This window comes from Polypterus senegalus, chromosome 6 (assembly GCF_016835505.1).
Source record: "Polypterus senegalus isolate Bchr_013 chromosome 6, ASM1683550v1, whole genome shotgun sequence".
NCBI classification, from domain to species: domain Eukaryota; kingdom Metazoa; phylum Chordata; class Cladistia; order Polypteriformes; family Polypteridae; genus Polypterus; species Polypterus senegalus.
In genome coordinates this window covers 36,139,128-36,160,830 of record NC_053159.1, presented here as the reverse complement: position 1 = coordinate 36,160,830, position 21,703 = coordinate 36,139,128, and the positions used below count along the sequence as shown (strand labels likewise).

General features: G+C 41.6%; 1 protein-coding gene across 4 annotated transcripts in view; it reads left to right on the top strand.

Annotated features, from left to right (window-relative positions):
- ccdc30 (coiled-coil domain containing 30) overlaps positions 1 to 21,703 on the top strand; it is a 95,494-nt gene continuing 73,791 nt past the window's right edge. For all 4 annotated transcript variants that reach the window (XM_039755816.1, XM_039755817.1, XM_039755818.1 and 1 more), the window contains exon 1: positions 1 to 524. In XM_039755816.1, the coding sequence (XP_039611750.1) occupies positions 501 to 524 (24 nt within the window). In that variant the 5' untranslated portion in view covers positions 1 to 500. The remainder of the gene's footprint in view (positions 525 to 21,703) is intronic.

Sequence of the window (21,703 nt, the reverse complement as noted above, 5' to 3'; positions counted from 1 at the left end):
CGGCCTCAGTCGCTGACTGCGGAGCCCGCGCCGGCTCTGAAAGTGGACTTGAGTTCTTGTAATCATCGCCTGGGGGCTTCTGCATCAACTGTCTCTTTTTTGAGTCCTCCAAATACCCAAGCCAAGCGTCTACTGTGTACAATGCTGCCGGCTGGTGGGCTCTTTGAAATATATTGGCCTCTCCTCCGCCCCGATCTCCGCGGAGATGTTCGCTTTATTTTCCGGAGGACATCGCCTCGGTACTCATTTTAATCGGCTCTGCTACACTGACAGCTGCGCCCACCCATCTCAACTGGTGTTTCACTGCACCCTTCGCTCGGATAGGAACGAATGCTTTACTAGTGGGCAGCGAAACCCCCCACCGCGAAGGAGGTGCTCTCCTCTAATAATCGCCCACTCGGAGGACTGAGATCCGGCGTGCGCCCCGCCTTGGCGAGGGGGTCTCCGTAGGATTTATGGGCAAGTGGAAACTCTGAGGCACAGAAAGCGTTTTAAGGAGTATGGAGCCTGCCGAGGATCAACAGGTAGGAGAACGAGTGCAGTCGGACGTTTAAAGCAGACAGTAGCAGACGCGGCAGTATAACATACGAATAAGCGCCTTTATTACGGGGAGTGCGTAAGCGGAGAGCTAATGGGCACAGGTTTTAATTAGCGCCTCATGGAGTGTGTGTCTAGGGTTCACAAAAGCGACGACCCTGCTGCTGAACGGCTCTTTGCATGCTGGTACCGTGTATTATTTGACTGGCTACACTTGTCCGAATATGGTCCCAAACTGGTACCCAGCGAAAAGCAGACTACTTTAATGTGAAGAGTTTACAGAGAAACACGACAGTTCCTCGGAGTCTCCTGAGCTATGCATCGTTAAGAGACACTGGAATATAGCAGAACCACCAAATCACCTCACAACCCCCCACCGTGCTCGCGCCTCAGTCATGCCAAAAGCTATTATTTTTCTCTTTCTTTAGGTAAATACATACAATGCTCTCTGCTCCACAGTTTAAAATTACAAATCAAACACTTAAGACGTGATTAAAGTGCACATTGCAGACTTGAAGAGTTTTTGTTTGCATTTACGTCGCACAATTTAGAAATGACACCACTTATTCTATATGGTCCCCCATTTTCATTATGCTTCTTGTCCCATTAAGTTTTTTCTTCATATGGAAGGCTTTCCCAATTGGATTTAAATTGGGTGACTGGCTTGGCCGTTCAGGAATTTTTCTTTTTTAGCTTTGAAAAATGAACGTGTTGTCTTGGCAGTATGTTTGGGATCATTATCTTATTGTAGGATGAAGCGCCATCCAATGAGTTTTGAGGCATCTAATGGAACTTAAGATGTTTCTATACACCTCAGAATTCATTGAGCCACTGCCGTCAGCATTTCCATCATCAGTGCAGACAAATGTGCCAGTATATGTGGCAGCCATACAGTACATGCTCATGCCATAACACCCCCAACCCCCATTAACAGATGATCTGGTATGCTTTGGATCTTGGGCTTTTCATCTCCATACTTTGCACTTGCCACCACTCTGATACAGGTTCATCTTTGTCACGTCCGTCAACAGGACCCTTTTTCAGTATTTTGCAGGCTCTTTATTTTAACAAATTGTAGTCTGGCCATTGTTATTTTTGGCTGTTGGTGTGCATCTTGATGTGTGGCCTCTGTATTTCTGTTCATGAAGTCTTCTGCAGTCGTTTCTCTGACACATCTACGTCTGCTTCCTGAGGACTGTTTCTGATCTGTTGAAAAGGTGTTTGGGAGTTTTTCTTTGCCATCGTGACGAACAATGGCAACTGCAAACTTCAGAGGGTAGAAGCAAGCGGAGGTATCTTATGCCTGCACTTTTGAAGCAATGAAACACACCTGCGCAATCACAAACAGCTGTGACTCCAATCGTACCACAAACATTATTGGGGGACCATGTTTAAAAATTGTTGTCTTTTCTACATTGTGTGAATAAAATGTATGCAAATACCCTTACATGAAAGTTGGCAATGTGCAGTCTAATCAAGTCTGAATTGTTTGATTAGAATGTTATATTGTAAAGTAGAAAGGTAAATCAAGGAATAATGTGTCTTTGTCCCAAACATTATGGAGGGCACTATAAGTGCTATTGATTGATTCGGTCATAACATTAGGAGAGCCACTAGCGATCGTAAGATCACATTTACAGTGTTACAGCATTCAGAGTTGGGCAATATTATTCGACTGGTGCTGCCAAGGGATTTTAGGATGTCGACATAACCCCGCACCTGCCCCCTTAACTTCAAACTGTAAGATCAGGATCACAAATTTCATCTGCTGTGACCTACTGACCTATAGATTATGTCCTAGAAATTTAATGACTAGAATTGGAACACGGCCATGTTTCCGGGGGTCTTGTGTGATTTCGGCAGGATGATGTCAACTTTGCCAAAATCGCATCCCCTCGCTAAATGTGTCTATGTTGTAGCAACAGTAATGACATTTGCAGTGCTTAATCTACGGGGGTATTTCTGCACGGGAAGATGTCAACATCCTAGAATTCTGTTGCAGCCACAGTCGATTAATGTTGTCTAACACACCATGCAGGACACGCAGAATATAAATAAATGTGATCTTACAATCGCACAAGGCTCTCTTAATACATATTTGGACAGGCATACATATTTACCATACGAAAGAAATAATTCCCTTTGGCTTGGGGATGGTTTGGTAGGAGGGTGAATTCGGCACTGCACCTTCATGCATTAAATTTACTTAATCTAAATGAAAGCTAGGGGGCGACACAGCGTTACTGTTGTTGAGATCGGTTGATTTGAGTTGCCCGCTAATATTAAGATCGCTGTATGCCTTATTATTTGTTTTTGACATTAATAAAAAATTGATCACGTAAAAAAATATGCAAGTCGAGTTCAGGTGTTTATGGCTGTATACTAAGTGGACTCCTCGACGCGCGTATTAAAACAGAGAGCCAACACTGACATTTGTGAAAGGCAGTAGTACTTCGTGCGGCTGTTTTATCTCATAAATGCAATAGTGAAACCTTTGATGGGGGTTTGTTCACCGGTTTAGTGGGGGCTTTGCAAACGATTTCTACAGAAACGAGATGCCACATGCAGTTAGAGATATTTGAGGGTCTTTATATGGAATTTTGGGATGTTCTAACTTGTGACAAGTGCACAGCTTCCATGTTGTATGAAGTACATGGACTTGCACGGATGTATGAGGGACGGTGGCAGGCTACATTTGTTTGAGGATGTGGAAATGGCTTATGAATGTGTATGCCAGGGTATCATAAGGGTGATCCAACAGGGGTATGGTGGCAGGATGAGAGCAATTGCATCCCAGTCACAATCCCCATCTGTCCATCATCAAACCCGCCTAACCCAGTTCGGGGTCATCAGCGTCGGAGTTTATACTGGCAGCACTGGGTGCAAGGCAGAAGTTTACCGTGTACGAGGTGCCATACCATCTCAGAATTCGTTCGGTCTTTGTATGTGTAGCTAAGTGTTTATTTGGATTTTTGTATGTATGTAGGTGTACACCCCCAAAGTCAGAACTCTGCATTTATGAAATTTATAATGTTCCTTTACTTGTTGTTGGGGGGTGTTAGTTGGTGTTGCACCCCACGAACGCATATGTCTAGTCTAGTGATGACACCAGACGCGGTAAGACGTTATTTTCGACCTCTCTCTCAAACTCTTAATGCTTTTGATTCAGTTGTTTGACACAACTTGAGGTCATATTTATTTACTTATTAGTAAATGTCATGTAATTTACACATACAACACTGATTTATTTTCACGTCCCTGTTCTTATTTTATGCCATACATTTATTATTTGTCAAAGTAGCGCTTACAACTGTTCCTTCACGACGCGCTTGCGCCCGTTTTGCGTTGTAATGGCATAACCTCAGCTTTTTCTATGGTTTCCCATTTTCACATTATATGTTCTTTAAATATAAAATATTTAATTTGGATTTAGAGAGTCCGTTTTCCTATGTGACGCTCCTGTTTCTTTTTTGTTTCATGCAAGATACAGTGGTGTGAAAAACTATTTGCCCCCTTCCTGATTTCTTATTCTTTTGCATGTTTGTCACACAAAATGTTTCTGATCATCAAACACATTTAACCATTAGTCAAATATAACACAAATAAACACAAAATGCAGTTTTTAAATGATGGTTTTATTATTTAGGGAGAAAAAATCCAAACCTACATGGCCCTGTGTGAAAAGTAATTGCCCCTTGTTAAAAATAACCTAACTGTGGTGTATCACACCTGAGTTCAATTTCCGTAGCCACCCCCAGGCCTGATTACTGCCACACTTGTTTCAATCAAGAAATCACTTAAATAGGAGCTGCCTGACACAGAGAAGTAGACCAAAAGCACCTCAAAAGCTAGACATCATGCCAAGATCCAAAGAAATTCAGGAACAAATGAGAACAGAAGTCATTGAGATCTATCAGTCTGGTAAAGGTTATAAAGCCATTTCTAAAGCTTTGGGACTCCAGCGAACCACAGTGAGAGCCATTATCCACAAATGGCAAAAACATGGAACAGTGGTGAACCTTCCCAGGAGTGCCCAGCCGACCAAAATTACCCCAAGAGCGCAGAGACGACTTATTCGAGAGGTCACAAAAGACCCCAGGACAACGTCTAAAGAACTGCAGGCCTCACTTGCCTCAATTAAGGTCAGTGTTCATGACTCCACCATAAGAAAGAGACTGGGCAAAAACGGCCTGCATGGCAGATTTCCAAGACGCAAACCACTGTTAAGCAAAAAGAACATTAGGGCTCGTCTCAATTTTGCTAAGAAACATCTCAATGATTGCCAAGACTTTTGGGAAAATACCTTGTGGACTGATGAGACAAAAGTTGAACTTTTGGAAGGCAAATGTCCCGTTACATCTGGCGTAAAAGGAACACAGCATTTCAGAAAAAGAACATCATACCAACAGTAAAATATGGTGGTGGTAGTGTGATGGTCTCGGGTTGTTTTGCTGCTTCAGGACCTGGAAGGCTTGCTGTGATCGATGGAACCATGAATTCTACTGTCTACCAAAAAATCCTGAAGGAGAATGTCCGGCCATCTGTTCATCAACTCAAGCTGAAGCGATCTTGGGTGCTGCAACAGGACAATGACCCAAAACACACCAGCAAATCCACCTCTGAATGGCTGAAGAAAAACAAAATGAAGACTTTGGAGTGGCCTAGTCAAAGTCCTGACCTGAATCCAATTGAGATGCTATGGCATGACCTTAAAAAGGCGCTTCATGCTAGAAAACCCTCAAATAAAGCTGAATTACAACAATTCTGCAAAGATGAGTGGGCCAAAATTCCTCCAGAGAGCTGTAAAAGACTCATTGCAAGTTATCGCAAGGCTTGATTGCAGTTATTGCTGCTAAGGGTGGCCCAACCAGTTATTAGGTTCAGGGGGCAATTACTTTTTCACTCAGGGCCATGTAGGTTTGGATTTTTTTTTCCTCCCTAAATAATAAAACCATCATTTAAAAACTGCATTTTGTGTTTACTTGTGTTATATTTGACTAATGGTTAAATGTGTTTGATGATCAGAAACATTTTGTGTGACAAACATGCAAAAGAATAAGAAATCAGGAAGGGGGCAAATAGTTTTTCACACCACTGTATGTCGATATTACTGTAAGTAAGTTTGTGTAAAGTGAGTATTTTTACTTGACATTCATGTAAATAGTTGTATTATAAATTTTATAATATAATGTTCTTGTTAGGTAAGTAAGAGACGAGGTGTGAACACCGAGGAGGAGTTAGAGAGGAATATTTTCCATTGTGACGCCCCTCTTACTTTATACCTCATTTGAAACAACAGGAATCAGACCCAGTCCGACAGCTGTCTGCATTTTTCATTAAACATCACACCCATCGCGGATGGCCACACACACTCCTCATCAAAAGTCCGGGCACATCCAGCAATTTTCATGTTTTTGATGGAAATTGATGTTTTTTATGAAGATAGCATTCAATTGATTTAGAAATACAGGAAAGACCTTACTAGGGTTTCTAATGGCTATTATTGCTTGAAATGGCTGAATTTTAATTTATTATTCACATATAAATGCAAGGCCATTCGTTTAGTATGCTAATCGTCAACTACCTTGGCTTATCCCTAATTAGTCATACAGTATTTAAATGCTAATTGGTTGTTAGAGAAACCTTTGTAATTGGATTATTTGGATTGCCTGGTGCAGTCCTGGGTTAAAAAATGGCCAAAATGAAATCGTTTTCTCAAGAAACATGTCAATCTATATTTTTCCCCCAGAATTAAGGTTATTCTATGTGACAAAAGGCAAAGAAACTGAAAATTTGATATAAGAGGATATGCACATTAGTGTCTGTAGTTTAAGAAACAAATTCCTTACAGGTACTCCTTTGGATTCTTTCTTAAGTACACATTAAATACCAGTGTCATCGTCATGTACAAAAGAGAAAAGATTAATCAAATATATTGACCATACTACATTTTTCCAGTATTCTTCCATTTCTTTTCACCCATTTTAACTTTTTTATTTGCCAGTTTCAGGTATGGATTTAGGTTTAACACCCTGTCTCTAACGCCAGCATCTTAGACTCTTCTTTTGTCTGTTGCAGTTGACACTGGTGTTTGGCATGTATTTCAAGGAAGAAGCCAAATGCAGAACCTGCAAGGCGTTTTATTTGTCAAACTAAACACTCTGATTTCTTTAACCTGTTATGCAATCATGCATTTGGGTCTTCTTTTTCTGTCATGGTTAGATTTAGTTTCCCTCTTTTCTTGAAACAGCGACAGACACCTTTATATGCAATTTCAGTTTCCTGACCATCTGTTACATGGGATAACCTTTATTCTGCCAAAAAAACTGACATGTTTGGAAATTTTTTAACTCATAACTGAACTTTAGGTACCTTGTAACCCTACTGTTTCAGTAGTGTAATTACAAAGGTTTCTGTAATAACCAATCAGCATTAGAAATGACTAATTAGGAATAAGCTAAGGGAGCTGACCAGTAGAACACTGAAGGAATGGCTACTGAAAATGGGGCTTTGCAGTCATATGTACTGTAAATAATACAGTAGATTAAAAATCAGTCATTTCTATCAGTAACAGCCATTGGAAATGCTAGTAATATATTGGCTGTATTTAATGGTATCTTGATAAAAAATATCAATTTATATCTAAAATATGAAAATATATGGGTGTGTCCAGACTTTTGACTGCCAGTGTATGTACAAATTCAACATCTCAGGTCAGGTTGGGGAGCATGCACTGGTACAACTGCATTGCTGTACCCACCACACAATGAAGCAGCGCTGGATCCTGCTTGGCAACCCCCTAAGCTGACACATGGTCCAGTCCCACGTTCCAGAAATTACCATCTGTCTGCCTCAGCCAGGTGTTACGTGGGCATCCCCTTGGCCTGGTCCAGTCACTCGGGTCCTCAACAATGAGGGGAATCGCACCACATAGCCTTAGTTCCATAACTGACAGTCCCTCACAATGCAGGTAATGTGCCTCATTCGGAACTCAGTGAGCAACCACTCATTTGACCCAAAGTCAAACCAGCAGTACCCGAGGATTCTCCAAAGAGACACAGTAACGAAGGAGTCCAGCCTTCATCTCAGGTCATTGGATAGCATCAACCATATAGCAAAACAGGAAGCACCAGGACTCTAAAGACATGGACATTTTACCTTTTGTAAAGATATCAGGGGCACCACACACCCCTTTCCAGTGACCTCATGACCCCAACCCAATACCCAGTGTTCTCCCAGTTCATCTACTGACTTCATAGGAAGAGTCACCAGAGACATGAATGCCACTGCCAAGGTAAGTAAACCTCTTGACGAGGTCGACACTTTCTCCGCAGACAGACACACTGCTGATGGCTGTGTCCAAGAAGTCGTTAAAGCCCTGGATTTTGGTTTATATCCAGGACATTTGCAAGCCCAAACACTCATACTCCTCGTTTAGTCTCTTGAGGGCCCCGCTCAGAGCCTCCATTGACTCTGCTGAACCATCACAGCATTGTTGTCAAAGCCAAGATCAGTGAATTGTACTTCACCAACAGATGCCCCACAGCCGCTGGACCCCATGATGCTCCCCAACACCTAATCCATGCAAGCATCGAACACAGTAGGAGCACGAAAACACCACTGACGAACCCCAAAATCAACTGGGAAAAACACAGTTTCTGCCTCCACAGCACTCACAGTACCAGTGAACAAGCCGGCCATGATATCCAGCAGCTTTGGGGGGATTCCACAAAGTCTCAGGATGTCCCACAGGGCATCATAATCAACTGAGTCAAATGCTTGCATGAAAATTGACAAACACTGCAAAGAAACTCTGCTGATAATCGCGTTTGTTCTCCATGAGAACCCTCAATGCCAGGATGCAGTCGATGGTAGACTTCTTAGGTGTAAATCCAGATTGCTTTGGTTGCTGGTAGGTGATCAAATGATAACAAATCCTATTGAGGATGACCCTAGCAAGGACCTTACCTGGCACCGAGAGCAGTCTTGTCCCCCTGTAGTAGCAGCAATCCAGGCGATCACCCTTCCCTTTCTTGATAGGGACAAGTCCTGTTTTCCAGTCCGTTGGGATGACACCTATCTCCCAAATGGAAGCAAAGATTGCGGAGGACAGCCTTGCCACCAGCCTGTAGAAGTTTATCCTGGATACCACAGATCCCTGCAGCCTTCTCTGCCTTCAGCTGGTTCACCACTTATGCAATCTCAGTGGGAATGGGTGACTCACAGCCAATCAGAGGATCATCCTCAAGAACCGTGGACCCAGAGATGTTCAGCGTCCCAGCTGGAGGATCAGCTTTAAACAGCTGCTCAAAGTAGCCAGCCCAGTGGGTAAAAATTGCAGCATCATCTGTAAGGACTATTACATGAACTGCCTGACTCTGAACTCTCCGAGAATCACATTTGGATGTGTGTAATGCTTTGATTCCTGTGTTAGCAGAATTTGTGTTGCTAGACCATAGATGGTGTGCAACCTGCTCACAGATTCCTGTAGCACAAATGTCTCCTTATCTGTCCTCGAAGCCCTCATAGCCGTCCTTCTCATTTCCCGGTACAGACCGGAGTTGCCATTAAGCCATGCACTGTGACTCCTCTCGATGATATCCAGGGTGCCCTGTGAGAAGAAACACTTCCTTCTGGACACACTGGTAACACCAACACAACCCTCTGCAACCTTCAGTGTCTTGTCACATAAGTTCCTCCCACAAACTGCGTGCAAACTCATTATAAACTGCCTGATCTTGGAGTCTGGCTAGGTCCAGCCTTTCTCCTAGTAGGTGGTAGCCTAGTGGACTTAAGATGGATCTTCAGAGTAGCAATGACAAGTTGTGGTCAGACTTCACAAACTGGGCACTTCTGTAGACCCTGCAGTTTCCATCTCCTTCACTGCACCAACAGTATTGGAGTACCAAGTCCAACAATACAGCTCAGGGCGATGAAACCAGGATACAATGATCCACAGTCACAGACCTTTTGCAAAGTCAAGAAACATGGAGCCACTTTCACCACTGTCACCAGACCCATGTGGATCGACATAATCCTCATAGCTAGCCCTGTCTGTGCCAATGGTCTCATTGAAATCACCCATGACCAGAGAAATGTCACCTCGTGGGCACCTGTCAACCACCAGGCGAAGCTGCGAATAAAATGTGTTCCTCACCAAGACATCACTTATCATGGTCGGAGCATACCTGAGACAACAGACAAGGCATCCTGAGACTGTCTTAATCTGAATCTCATAATATGCTTGTTGAAAGGAGTGACATCGGAGAGAAGAAGGGAAGTCCTGACTGTTGTTTTAGAGGACAGAGAACAATCCCTAAATGGAGAGTAGGATATGATGCCCTTGTTTTAAACAATTGCAAAATCCTAGTGTACAAATTAAAAGGTCTGTAGGAAAATACTGTTTCAGTGGTTTACCTGCCGTAGAAATAAAGCTGCCTGTGTCCAAATAAAGTTTATGTTTTTGGGGAGTTTTAATTTTGTGCTTTTAATTTTAAAAGCTGATTAAACAACTTGAAAAGACAACATGCTGCCATGATCACAGGCTCATCTTATTTTAGTTACACAAATCAATTTTCTTATCAAAGCTAACATAACAGCTGCAGCTTCAGTTGATATACTGGTAACTACCCACACTTAAACATGCATTTTATAGAAAAATGTTATGAAAATCAAAATTATAAAACATGACTTTACCACAAAATTACAGTAGTGTGGCTTTATAACATTCTTTGGCTAGCAATGCAGGAACATGGCTGCAGTTTCCATTGAACCTGATGAAAGGATGAGCACCCACATGGACGTGTTGCACCCGCACCTTCAGAAACACCAAAGCCATGTTGTTTACATGGTGGAGGACAATTTCACCTGTTTTCTGATTTTGTACTCGTGTGCTTTTTTTTATTATTATTATTTTGGTGCTTCAATCACATCAAAGGATAGAACAAAGTAAATGAAATTATCCCCCTACATCCTGCATACTAAGTCATTCTCCTATTTTGTCAGCCAGAGTGGATTTGAAACTATTACTCCATCCGATCTTAATAAATATGTGATATTGTGCCTCCGTACTGACTACATCTTTCCTATTGTGCTGTCTCTAACAGGTGGTTTCTATCCTAAATTATGGAGGTATTTCCACAGTAGTAGGGTGCTGTACCGTGTTAGCCATTATGGATGCAATGAGAAGTCAAGCAGAATGACACATTTTATTGGCTACCTGAACTGATTTACAATGTGCAGATTTTCAAGGCAACTGAGGCCCCTTCTCCTGGTAGGGTACTCAAGGCATTTCCAGGAAAGGTCAGAGGTCATGTATAAGGTGAATAGAACCCATTTAAGTGTATCTTCTGGCTTCCTTCCACTAAAAGTACATTCTAAAATATGAGGAAATTCCAGGCTAAATGGTGAGAAACTCTTAAATCAGATTTACCATAGAGGTTTAGAAGGTTGTAAATGCTGCCAGAAGACTGAGATGTGATTGATGGTCAAATAGTTTACAGGAAACAGGGTTTCTTTTTAATGTAATGGCTATTTGTAGCAGTTACATGATTGATTACATATACTGAACGTTGCCTAGATTCCTGTCTTCTATCAAAGAAGAAGTGTGCTAGTATTGTTTGCCAGTTTGTCTGGTGACAACTGAAGACTGTGATTCTTTGGTTGTCAGATTAAAGGAAAGGGTATAAGAGTAGGATCTGGGGGCTGGACAGAAGCATCTTTGACCTGGGCCAGCTAGTGAGGCAAATTAATGAGATGACTGAGGCCCTTTTGACATGCAGACCTGAGAAATTCCTATGTTAATGACTTGGTCCTAAAGTGCCAGATCAAATTTCATTAAATCTGCCTTTACGGTAATACACACATGTCCTCAAACCAGGGATCTTCAAGTTAAACTTGTCTTTGGGTGACTACATAAACGTCTCCAATGTTTTATTGCCCTTACAGTATGTTACCAAAATTGACTTAAGACAAGCAATAGAACAGCTGAAACCCTTCCAGCACATGTGCCCTTTCAGCATTCTTCTCATATTTATCATGGCTGGGTAATGGTTCCCTGTTTATTTGCTTCCAGGGTGGATTGCCTGGTAGGCAGTGAATTTTGCTTTACTCTGCAAAGGTTTTCCTGTCCCCATGGGGTCTTAGCCATTCAAATAGCCTTTGTGAGGACATTTTGTGGCAGGGGATGGACTTAATAACTTCATACAATTAAAAGTCTGGGCAGCTGTATTGCAAATTTCACACCCTTGCTAATTGTATGCCTCTTAAATGGAAGGTTGGTGTTCAATGTGTTTATCACTAGCACTCCGGCAATACTCCTTAGTAAGACTTGCAGGTGTTGTGCCACGTAAAGGCTTTTTGAGGCCCCATAAGTAATTCAACCTCATGGCTTTGACTCTGTCTTTGGGATCATTACGTGTGATTCTGCATCAAGAGCATTTGTATTTGTACATACTGCTGAAGGATGACACTTCATATTTCACAGATTTGAATTTCATGCATATATTCCCAAGCAGAGATTAGGGTAAAGCTAAAAGTGTGATGCATTTTGTTGTTACACGCTTTATGATATGTTACAAAAGTTCATACCGAATACCCCAGCTGGGTGTAACTGCTGGATGGAAAGAAATTGGCTTATATTGTATATAGCTGTATCAATTTGTTTGTATTTAATTTTTGTTTATTAAGGTGCAGTTTGTCTGTTGATGCAATAATGCATTTGCTACAGGATTTCGAAAAACAGTGCTTTTGTTTTCCATACATTCTCTATTGGAATGAAAAAGGCATTGCATTTTATTACTTTATGCATGACAAAATACATTCAAATAGACGGCGTACTGCTAACGTGAACAGTAGAGCTAAGTGTTGTAAAGTGTCGTACTGTCAGTAGACATGGACATAAGAAAGCATGTAAGCCTGCAAATTATTTATCCATTTTCTCATCTTTTGTGTTTACAACTGTAAGTACTTTGCTCCCCTACAATATTACAGCCTTCTTTGCACAGATGACAGGACTAGCTGTTCTAACTAATCAGAATCTCTATATATAAAAGCCAAATATCACTGACTTACTCATCACGAAATCTCCTGAACCAAGAGGACTTGGGACTTGAAATTTGGAGTGTAGGTTACCCATGGCCCATAGGTGCTCGCTACGAAACGGTTTTAAACATTTTGCGGTCTAAGCGCGTTCTGTCTGTATGTCTGTCCGCTTTTCACAACAGAATTACTCAACAGATTTTGCTCTGGTTGTTGTCTAAAATTTGCTTGAACTTTCCGGTTGATTTTGCGACTTCTCTCATCCCGCTAAGTACCATAGTTCCCTTGCGGTACCGATGTATTTATGCAAATCCAAGAGAGTGGCTGTGGGCGGGGCCTTCCTCATTCACTCGCCAGCCTCTGTTCGAGTCGGTCTATTCTCGTCACGTGTTGGAGTGCGCCTTGGCTCCACTTAGTTAGCGATACCTGTTTGTTCATCAGACATTATTATCTACAGATTGTTAGGGAGTCATGTTTGATGTTTTTGAGAGAGAGATCAGAGCTATGTGTGTTTTAGATGGTAGCTGCCGATTGCCAGAGATATCACGGCCATGTACTTTTCTCCCCATGCGGGGAACACGCTCCCATTAGAGCTGAACACGATCAGACCTAGAGCCAACGTCTACTGATTTTTAAAGTTTGTCCTGTTTCATTACCATGTAGGCGCACCCACGGGGTACAACTAAGGCAAGACAACCATGGAAAGCACGCTGGAAGGGGTGTGGATTCACTAAGCCGCCGACAAGTGAGACACCTATGGAGCACGCAGGAAGGAGCCACACCCACCAACTCCAAGACCATTGGATACGACGACAATTTGCAGGGCCACGCCCACCAACTCGGACGCGGCGACACAGAAAAAATGCCGTCATTTATATTCGTCTGTTGTAGAGGCCACATGCAGTGCAGGTCAAGTTTATGTCATGCACCTCCGAGCTACGTTGACTGTTCATAGAGGCATGTTTCTCGCGGAGGTGAATCGCCATATGCAGCGTGTGAAACAGTTTGCGAGGAGTATCCCATTGGAATCTTAAAACAATCCTTTAAAACTGAGGTTAAAGCACAATGAAGTAAGCAGTCTTTAAAAACTGACTTTTCGGTTACAACGCACGACCACGTGCACCATACCAAACTGTTTTACACGCTACATACAGCTATTCGCATCCGCGACAAACATGCGTCTTCTTAGATGCTCCTGCAGGAACACAGAAGACATTTTCCTGCCCACCAGCACTCCTTTTCCACTGGCCGGCATCTACCCTCGCTCTCTAGGCATTCACACTGCCTGCCCATTTGCCCGGACGCAAAGACTCACCGACCACCCAGTTAGTCCCTTTCGTCTGTGGTAAGAGTCCACATTCACGTCTGAGACACGCGGCGTTTGTTATGCCGCGGGTTCACTATTGTGTTGTATTTTGCTCTCTCCAGAGTTCCATCTTGTCATTCACTTACTGTTGTATTCTCACACCAACCCGTTTTAGACATCCGTGTCTTTCCAGAAGTGAGAACACCTTCTGTTATGCGGTTTAAAAGTACGACAGATTGCAGATCTATATGGTGTGTCGGAGAAGACGATCACAAGGCGAATGAGCCAGTTTGATATATGGTAAGCTGCAACGGCTGTATTAGTTTAAGTACTTTGACATGAAATGCCCAAAGCAGCTCTAACTAATATTTTGAACTGAGTATTTGACCCTTGTTTTACGAGTATAAAGTCAGGTGCATATTCGCAGCTTCTTTTTCAAACAACTTTGCCACTGATCAGAGCTGTAGAGTTGTTTGAAAAAGAAGCTGCTCATTCGCCTTGTGATCGTCTTCTCCGATACACCATATACATCTGCAGTCTGTCGTACTTTTAAACCGCATAACAGAAGGTGTTCTATTGACTCAGCTGGAATGTCAAAGGATGGACGTCCAGAGCAGGGAACTGTGTCACCTGAACTGGAGTGTAGTAGAGTCCGTTCCACCTGTTCTTCGATAATTTCAAAAATAGTTTCATCTACATCGGAGACTAAAAGGGCCGCCAACATTGTAATTTCTTCCGATAAATCTTCAATTCTCTCTCTGAAATACGTAATATCTTCGGCAGAATCCATTTCATCGGCAGTAGTAAGCATTTTTCTAATTCATTCTTGTGCTATCGATTCACCAATCAGTAACTAGAGGGCGTGTTAGAGCCCACCCTCTCAACTTTGACAAATGAGAGTGACAGTTTTATTTCAAGTCGTATTTCATGACAGTTTGCAGGAATGTTACGGAGAAAATGAAATAAATAAATAAGCAACAAAAAACATATTTCGTGACACATTTATTTATTTAGGCTCTCATTTCGTGACACATTTATTTATTTAGGCTCTCATTTCATGACCCATTTATTTATTTATGCTCACATTTCACAGTACTTTTATTTATTTACGCATTTATTTATTTAATTTTGTCTGAAATATTCCTCCATATCCGTCTGGTAGGAGAAGGCGCGAGGATGGTCCGCCAGTTTTCAGTCACGGACGATTGTGTGTTGGTTCGTTCTGTGCATTGTTACAATGTTGCTTTTCTTGCTGATTTATTACATTACCGATTTTTCAAATGTTAATTTTCTCCCTGTGCTTAAAAATCATTAAAAAACCGGCCTGATTATGTGGCGTATAGTACGCCGCGGGTTGGCTAGTATAGTTTATAGTATATATATATATATATAAAGTCACCGTGTGTGTGTTTGTGTGTATATGTATGTATATTCCATAATCACTTCTGAATGGCTGGAGCGGTTTTCATGAAACTTGGTACACATTTTTCTCATTGGTCGAATAAAAATTCTGTAGGGTGAAACCAACACTAGCCCACCCCCTTCTGGGTATGATGGGGGGTGATCTTGCGCTCTTGTATTCATGTTATCATCCAGTTGACACTTGGAATGACCACCAGAGGGCGAACTGGAGGTGACTGCCAGCATTCATTATGTTTGAGCACCACCGCGCCCCTGCTGCTTTTGAAATTAAATACTGTTGGCCAGTTCCGATGGATGATAACATACATACAAGAACGCAAGACAAGCACATTAGTGAGTCTTCATTGTTTTGTTAATTTATTTTTATTTTTAACGTTGTGTTTTTTTTATTTTATTATATTTTTCTCAAACAATTAAAAAAAATACTTTATTTTCGTCCCGGGCAATGCTGGGTATTTCAGCTAGTATATGTAATAGATCAAAAATGTCTGGTCATCCTGTTTAGCCTTCTACTGGAAGTCAGTATGACTCTCTGTTTATTCTAGAACCCATCTCTTCTTCTTCTAACCAATCTCGGCAAATGCATATCTCTTCTGCCTCACAAAGCCAGTCACATCCATTTTTCCACACACCCTTGGTTTTTATCAGTTCAGCCACTCTTCAGTCATTTCTTCTACTGACGCTCACTTAAGACACTGTATCTGATGCATCCTTTTGTGTTGCTTACCTTTGATTCTCCTAAATTCTCCCCGATTTCAGCCATACACTCCCCAAATACCCTCATGCTTTCATGGAGAAATGTGATAAACAATGATTCTAACTGAACGGGACCAAACTGTGACCAACCCTGGACAATGGCTAACTGTGAAAAACATATGGAACAAAGAAAAAAAATTGTGTTGCATATGCCACATGTCCATTATCTATTTATATTCTTATAATGTGCAAAATACCTGCATTTTTTGCTAAAATTCAATTAATACAGGATAACAGGAAAAGCACATTCCCACAGCAAAGTACAAAATGACATTGAGCTGAGTTTTGAAAGTGCCAAAAGTACCAGCCTCTACCACACTACTTGGTCATTTTTTACGTGTTTGATTCTTTGTGTGGAAAAAACCTGGCATTTGTGTGTAATCTGTACCTTAAGTTTCCATCTGCGTCCCCATGTTCTTGTTGATCTAATGTAACAGCTGAGATTCACCATACAAATTCTCTTCATTATTTTAAAAACCTTAATCATATCACCGCTTGATCTCTGTCTCCTTAAACAGAAAAGGGTCAACTCATTCAAACTTTCTTCACAGCTCATACTTCACGGTCCATACTTCACGGTCCTTTAGTCGTTTATTTGGCCATAATATATACACAGATCAGCCACAACATTAAAACCACCTGCCTAATATTGTGCCATTAAAATAGTTCTGACCTGTCGAGACATGGACTCCTCAAGACCTCTGAAGATAGCCTGTGGTATCTGGCACCAAGTTGTTAGCAGCAGATCCTGCAAGTCCTGTAACTTGCCAGGTGGAGCCTCCAGGAACCAGAATTGTTTTTCCAGCACATCCCACAGATGCTTGATCAGAATTTGAAGGCCACATCTCAAACCATTCCAGAACATTTTTTGCAGTGTGACACAGCGTATTATTATCCTGTTGACTGGGTGTCCATGATCTGCGGTTTAGGTAGGTAGTGTGTATCAAAATAACATCTATATAAATGCCAGCACCCAAGGTTTCCCAGCAGAATTATCAACCAGAGCATCACACTGCTTCTGCTGGCGTGCCTTCTTCCCATAGTGCATCCTGCTGCCATCTCTTCCCCAGGAAAAGGACACACATGCTGCCTACTTAATCTAAAAGACCAGGCCAAATTCTACCAATGGTCCGTGGTCCAGTTCTAGACTCTCATGTACCCATTGTAGGTGCTTTTGGTGGTGTACAGGGTGACTCTGACCAGTCTGGGCCTACATAGCAAGCTGCAATGCACTGTGTGTTCTGACACCTTTCTCTCATGACCAGCATTAAGTTTTTCAGCAATTTGTGCTACAGTAGCTGTTCTGTGGGATCGGACCAGTTGGGCTAGCCTTTGCTCCCCATGTGCATCATTGAGCCTTGGGCGCCTATGACCCTGTTGCTGGTTCACCTGTTGTCCTTCCCTGGACCACTTTTGATAGGTGCTAACCACTTCATACTGGGAACACCCCATAAAACCTGCCATTCTGGAGATGCTCTGACCATTTTGTTTAGCCAGCACAATTTGCCCCTTGTCAAAATCACTCGGATCCTTATGCTTGCCCACTTTTCCTGCATCCAACCCATCACCGTCAAGAAATGAATGTTCAATTGCCGCCTTATATATCCCATCCCTTGGCAGGTGCAGTTGTATTGGGATAATCAAAGTTATTCACTTCACTGCTCAGTTGTTGTATTGTTGTGGCTGATCAAAGTAGATAGATAGATGGATAGATAGATACTTTATTAATCCCAAGGGGAAATTCACATAATCCAGCAGCAGTATACTGATACAAAAAAACAATATTAAGATACCAGAAGGTGGGAAAAAGTGAAGGGCAGACTGAAAGACACTTGTAGAAGATCTTTCTAAGATGATCTGAAGAGGGTAATAAAGGTAAATAAAGTAGGAAGAAGCAGAGTAGACAGAAAATTATTTTGAATCATGGAAAAGAGTTGTTACCTTATACACAAGAACAGTGCTAAGAGGAATACAGCTAGACTCCCATACGTTGTCCTGTAAACTAGGTTACATCAGTCTGTTTTGTTCCATTATATAAAGAGGTCTGCAAAGTCAGTTCTGACATGCTCTAGTGGCTAGAAGTTTTTGTTCCAACCTTATTGCTTAATTAGAAACCAATCCTTGTTAATAAGAGATCTTATTTAATTTTATTGCTTGTTAGTTTTTTCATTCTGTCATATCAGGTCATTCTTGTAAGTGACGCAGATTTGCTTTCCTTATCCAAGTTAGCCCAGCATGCCACAATTCTTCTGTATTTCTGCAGACCTTGGATGTCAGAGTGGAATTGTTCCTATTATTTAAATATCCTTAATATAATCGTCCTGGGTGTGACGTTAATCTGTATCAATCCCTGCATGTAGGCCCTCCAACCTGCAGGGAAAAGCTTAGAGGGTTGGTGGCAGAACCATAAAAAACAACCTCACACTGTTCCACTCCATCTGAACTAGTGTGGTGCTGAGGTATCACTCGTCACATGGCTGCACTTGGGTCCTGCTCTGGATCCTGAGTTGGTTTGTCGTGTGGTGGGTGCGGCAATGCACTGTATCAGTGCGTGCTCCTAACCTCCTCCTCCTCCTCATGGTGTAAATCCTTCTGCTCTTTCAAGGTAAAAAGGCCTTCTCATATTACCACATTTACAAATATGGAATTACTTCATAAATAAAGATGCATGTTTCCAGCATGCTTTGAGTGCATTTGTGTGTCCAGCCATACATCTATTTTCAAACCAGCTTATCCAGTACAGAGGCTTCGGAAGCAGGTTCCCGTCCCCGACTGCACTGGGGTACTAAGTAGGAACCAGCTTTGTATGGGGTGGCACACTCGCACACATTCTGCTATGGTGTCAATTTTGAGTCATCAGATTCTCTAACCTTCATGTGTTGGAGATATTGGAGAAAACCCTAGTATTGGGCAGAGATTCTACACAAGCAGTGCCAACAAAAGTTGTAGCAAGTAAGATTGCTAGAGCTCCTCCTTATGTTCACTCCAAAGTAAAATGTGCTTTATTTAGCTAGTGTTGTAAAACGTCCACATTGACCAGACAGTTCTGTGACTCCACTCATAACGCCTCAAAGCACAATGTCAGGGATGTGCAGTTGGTGTGACTTCTCAAATGGCATTCTCCATTGCCGAAAACAAACTGGCAAACATTAAAATTGTGGTTTTCTTTGTTTTATTTATTTATTTTTTGACAGATATTTTGAAAGTAAATTAGAATAGTAATGTGAAAGGGAAGCTGTCTGCAGTTTTAAGTAATTGCACGAGTTAAGGTCAGTCCAGTTTAATAGATAATTCTGCATTATTAGTATATAGACATAAACAATTATAGGCCATTAGGGGCTTTATTGTAATGTGTACAAACTGCAATAAGATCAACATGCAACCTGTCTACACTTCCTGGCGATTACAAAGTCAGATCACTTATGTGCGGCACCATGAAAAGAACAGAATAAAGGCTATGGAACTAGAATACTGAAATAATCGATTCATCTTCGATTGATATTTGATTTTGTAAATTTACCTTTAAGGCTGGCACAAATGTAAAAAAATGAGAGAGAGATTTAGAAAATGAAAGTATTCAGAACATGTAACATTATAAAGTTGATTAGTCTTCAATATTATTCAGCTAATGTCTCAGCGATACTGATGCAAGCTTAAATCACAGAATAGCAAATGTCACAAATCTGAAAAAGTGATTTTGTGACACATTTGATTTGAAAATGTGCTCTTAGAATAACAGCATGTGTAAAGGAATATCCTGAATAATCCTGGCATTCACTAATTCATGTGGCACTAATATAATAAAGTTAGCATTAGTATGTTTAATATCGATTTTAAACACTATTTTTTCAATGTAAAATACATCTGGTAGTTGGTAATGACTGTATCACCTTTTATCAACCTTATACTGAATTCCCCTAAGTCATAAAAAGCCCCTTTATTTGTTGTTACATTAGAGGAAATTCACGCTGTGTACTTCTTTGATTTGTTTGCTTACATTCCCTTCATTTTATTTCAGTAGCTGATACCTCTCTGCTATTCCCATTGTCCGTAGCTACCCAAGTAATTCCAGTAGTAGGTACCCTTTGTGTTTTGCTGCTTAAAGCCAAATGTCCTAACTCATTATTTACTATTCACTTATATAACTTTTTTGTGGCCTGGACCCTCAGTTCCAAATGACGCTCCCTTGTACATAATTACCACAATCCTTAATCCCACATTTTGGCAGTTCATCCCACTAGATCACAGGTGTCGAACTGCAGGCCTGGAGGGTCGCAGTGGCTGCAGGTTTTCATTCTAACCCTTTTCCGAATCAGTGACCAGTTTTCCTTTTCCGTTCATTTTAATAGCCCTGTTTTTAAGGATTCAGTCCTCTGAATTCATTCTTTTCATAATTAAATGTTACCCAATTGGAAATGAGACATGAAACGAGCTGACAGATGGGGCTTCAAACTCCATTCAATTTCACTCCAACCAGTTTCTTAATGAGAAGACAATTCTTGCTGTTAATTAAACCCGTTATTTAATTCCTCAGCCTGTTTTTTCTCTCTTTCTGCCACAACAGGCATTTCCAAAACTGTTGAATTTTCTCTTTTTTTTTCTAAGAACAATGTCAAAATGTTTTGGTGACCCGAGAGTTCAACTTTACTGAGACCTTGACCCTTCTTTATTTCCACATATAGTGTGATGGGCACAGGTTAGCTTGTCGTGTGGCAGCTCGTTGTGTGTCTCATTATTGTTTGGCTACTAACTAAGGAAAAAGAAACAAAGGGGCCTGAGTCAAGTTAATTAAAATTAAGGCAAGGGTTAGAATGAAAACCTGTAGCCACTGCGGCCCTCCAGGCCTGGTGTTTTACACCCCTGCTAGATGATACACCTCATGACTGTGGCCTGTTATCTACCATGTTCACTCAAGGGCAGAAACCTGTTTTCTTGTGCTCTATGCCCCCTAATCCTCATTTTTACAGTATTCCAGTCGCTGAGTTGGTGAATGTCACATGAGTAGCCACCCTTTTGTTGTGCCGTGTACCTCCATTCTGCTGACTTACATCCCTCTTCACTTCCCCATCTCCTGATGAACTGTAGCCCATGGTGAGTTGTCTGCTGGTGCACTTGGACCACTTACTCATTCAAACACTGTGTTAGTGTTGCGTTGGAACTTGCATATGAAATCTTCACTTGGTGAATCATTTAAGGGGTCCTCAGTTCTTTTTATTTTTTTTTTTTCATACCTGAGCTGGAGGTGATCTTTTTTATAAACTGCTGCACTTCCATAAGTTGACATCCCATCACAAGAATCCGCATTAGAACATTTAAAAGGCTCAGCGACCTGCTGTCTGCCACTCTGTGCTTTGCTACTGGCCATTTACCCTAGTTTGATTACGTTTTCAGGGCTGAGATATCCCTTACAATAACCTAAACACTTTAATCCCAAGAGCCATTATGTTGCATTCCATTATTCACATTTCTCCAGGGTGCCAAAGCACAGCCCTCCCCCAGCTTGGGTTACAATGGAGTAAAGCTTGATGAGGGCACTGATGGTGTGCTGAATGTACAACCTAAGCTGCTTCTCCAGGCTGGATACATTGACCATTACAGAGGACTGTCACCTGCTTGACAGGAAGTCATCCATGCTGTTGCCTC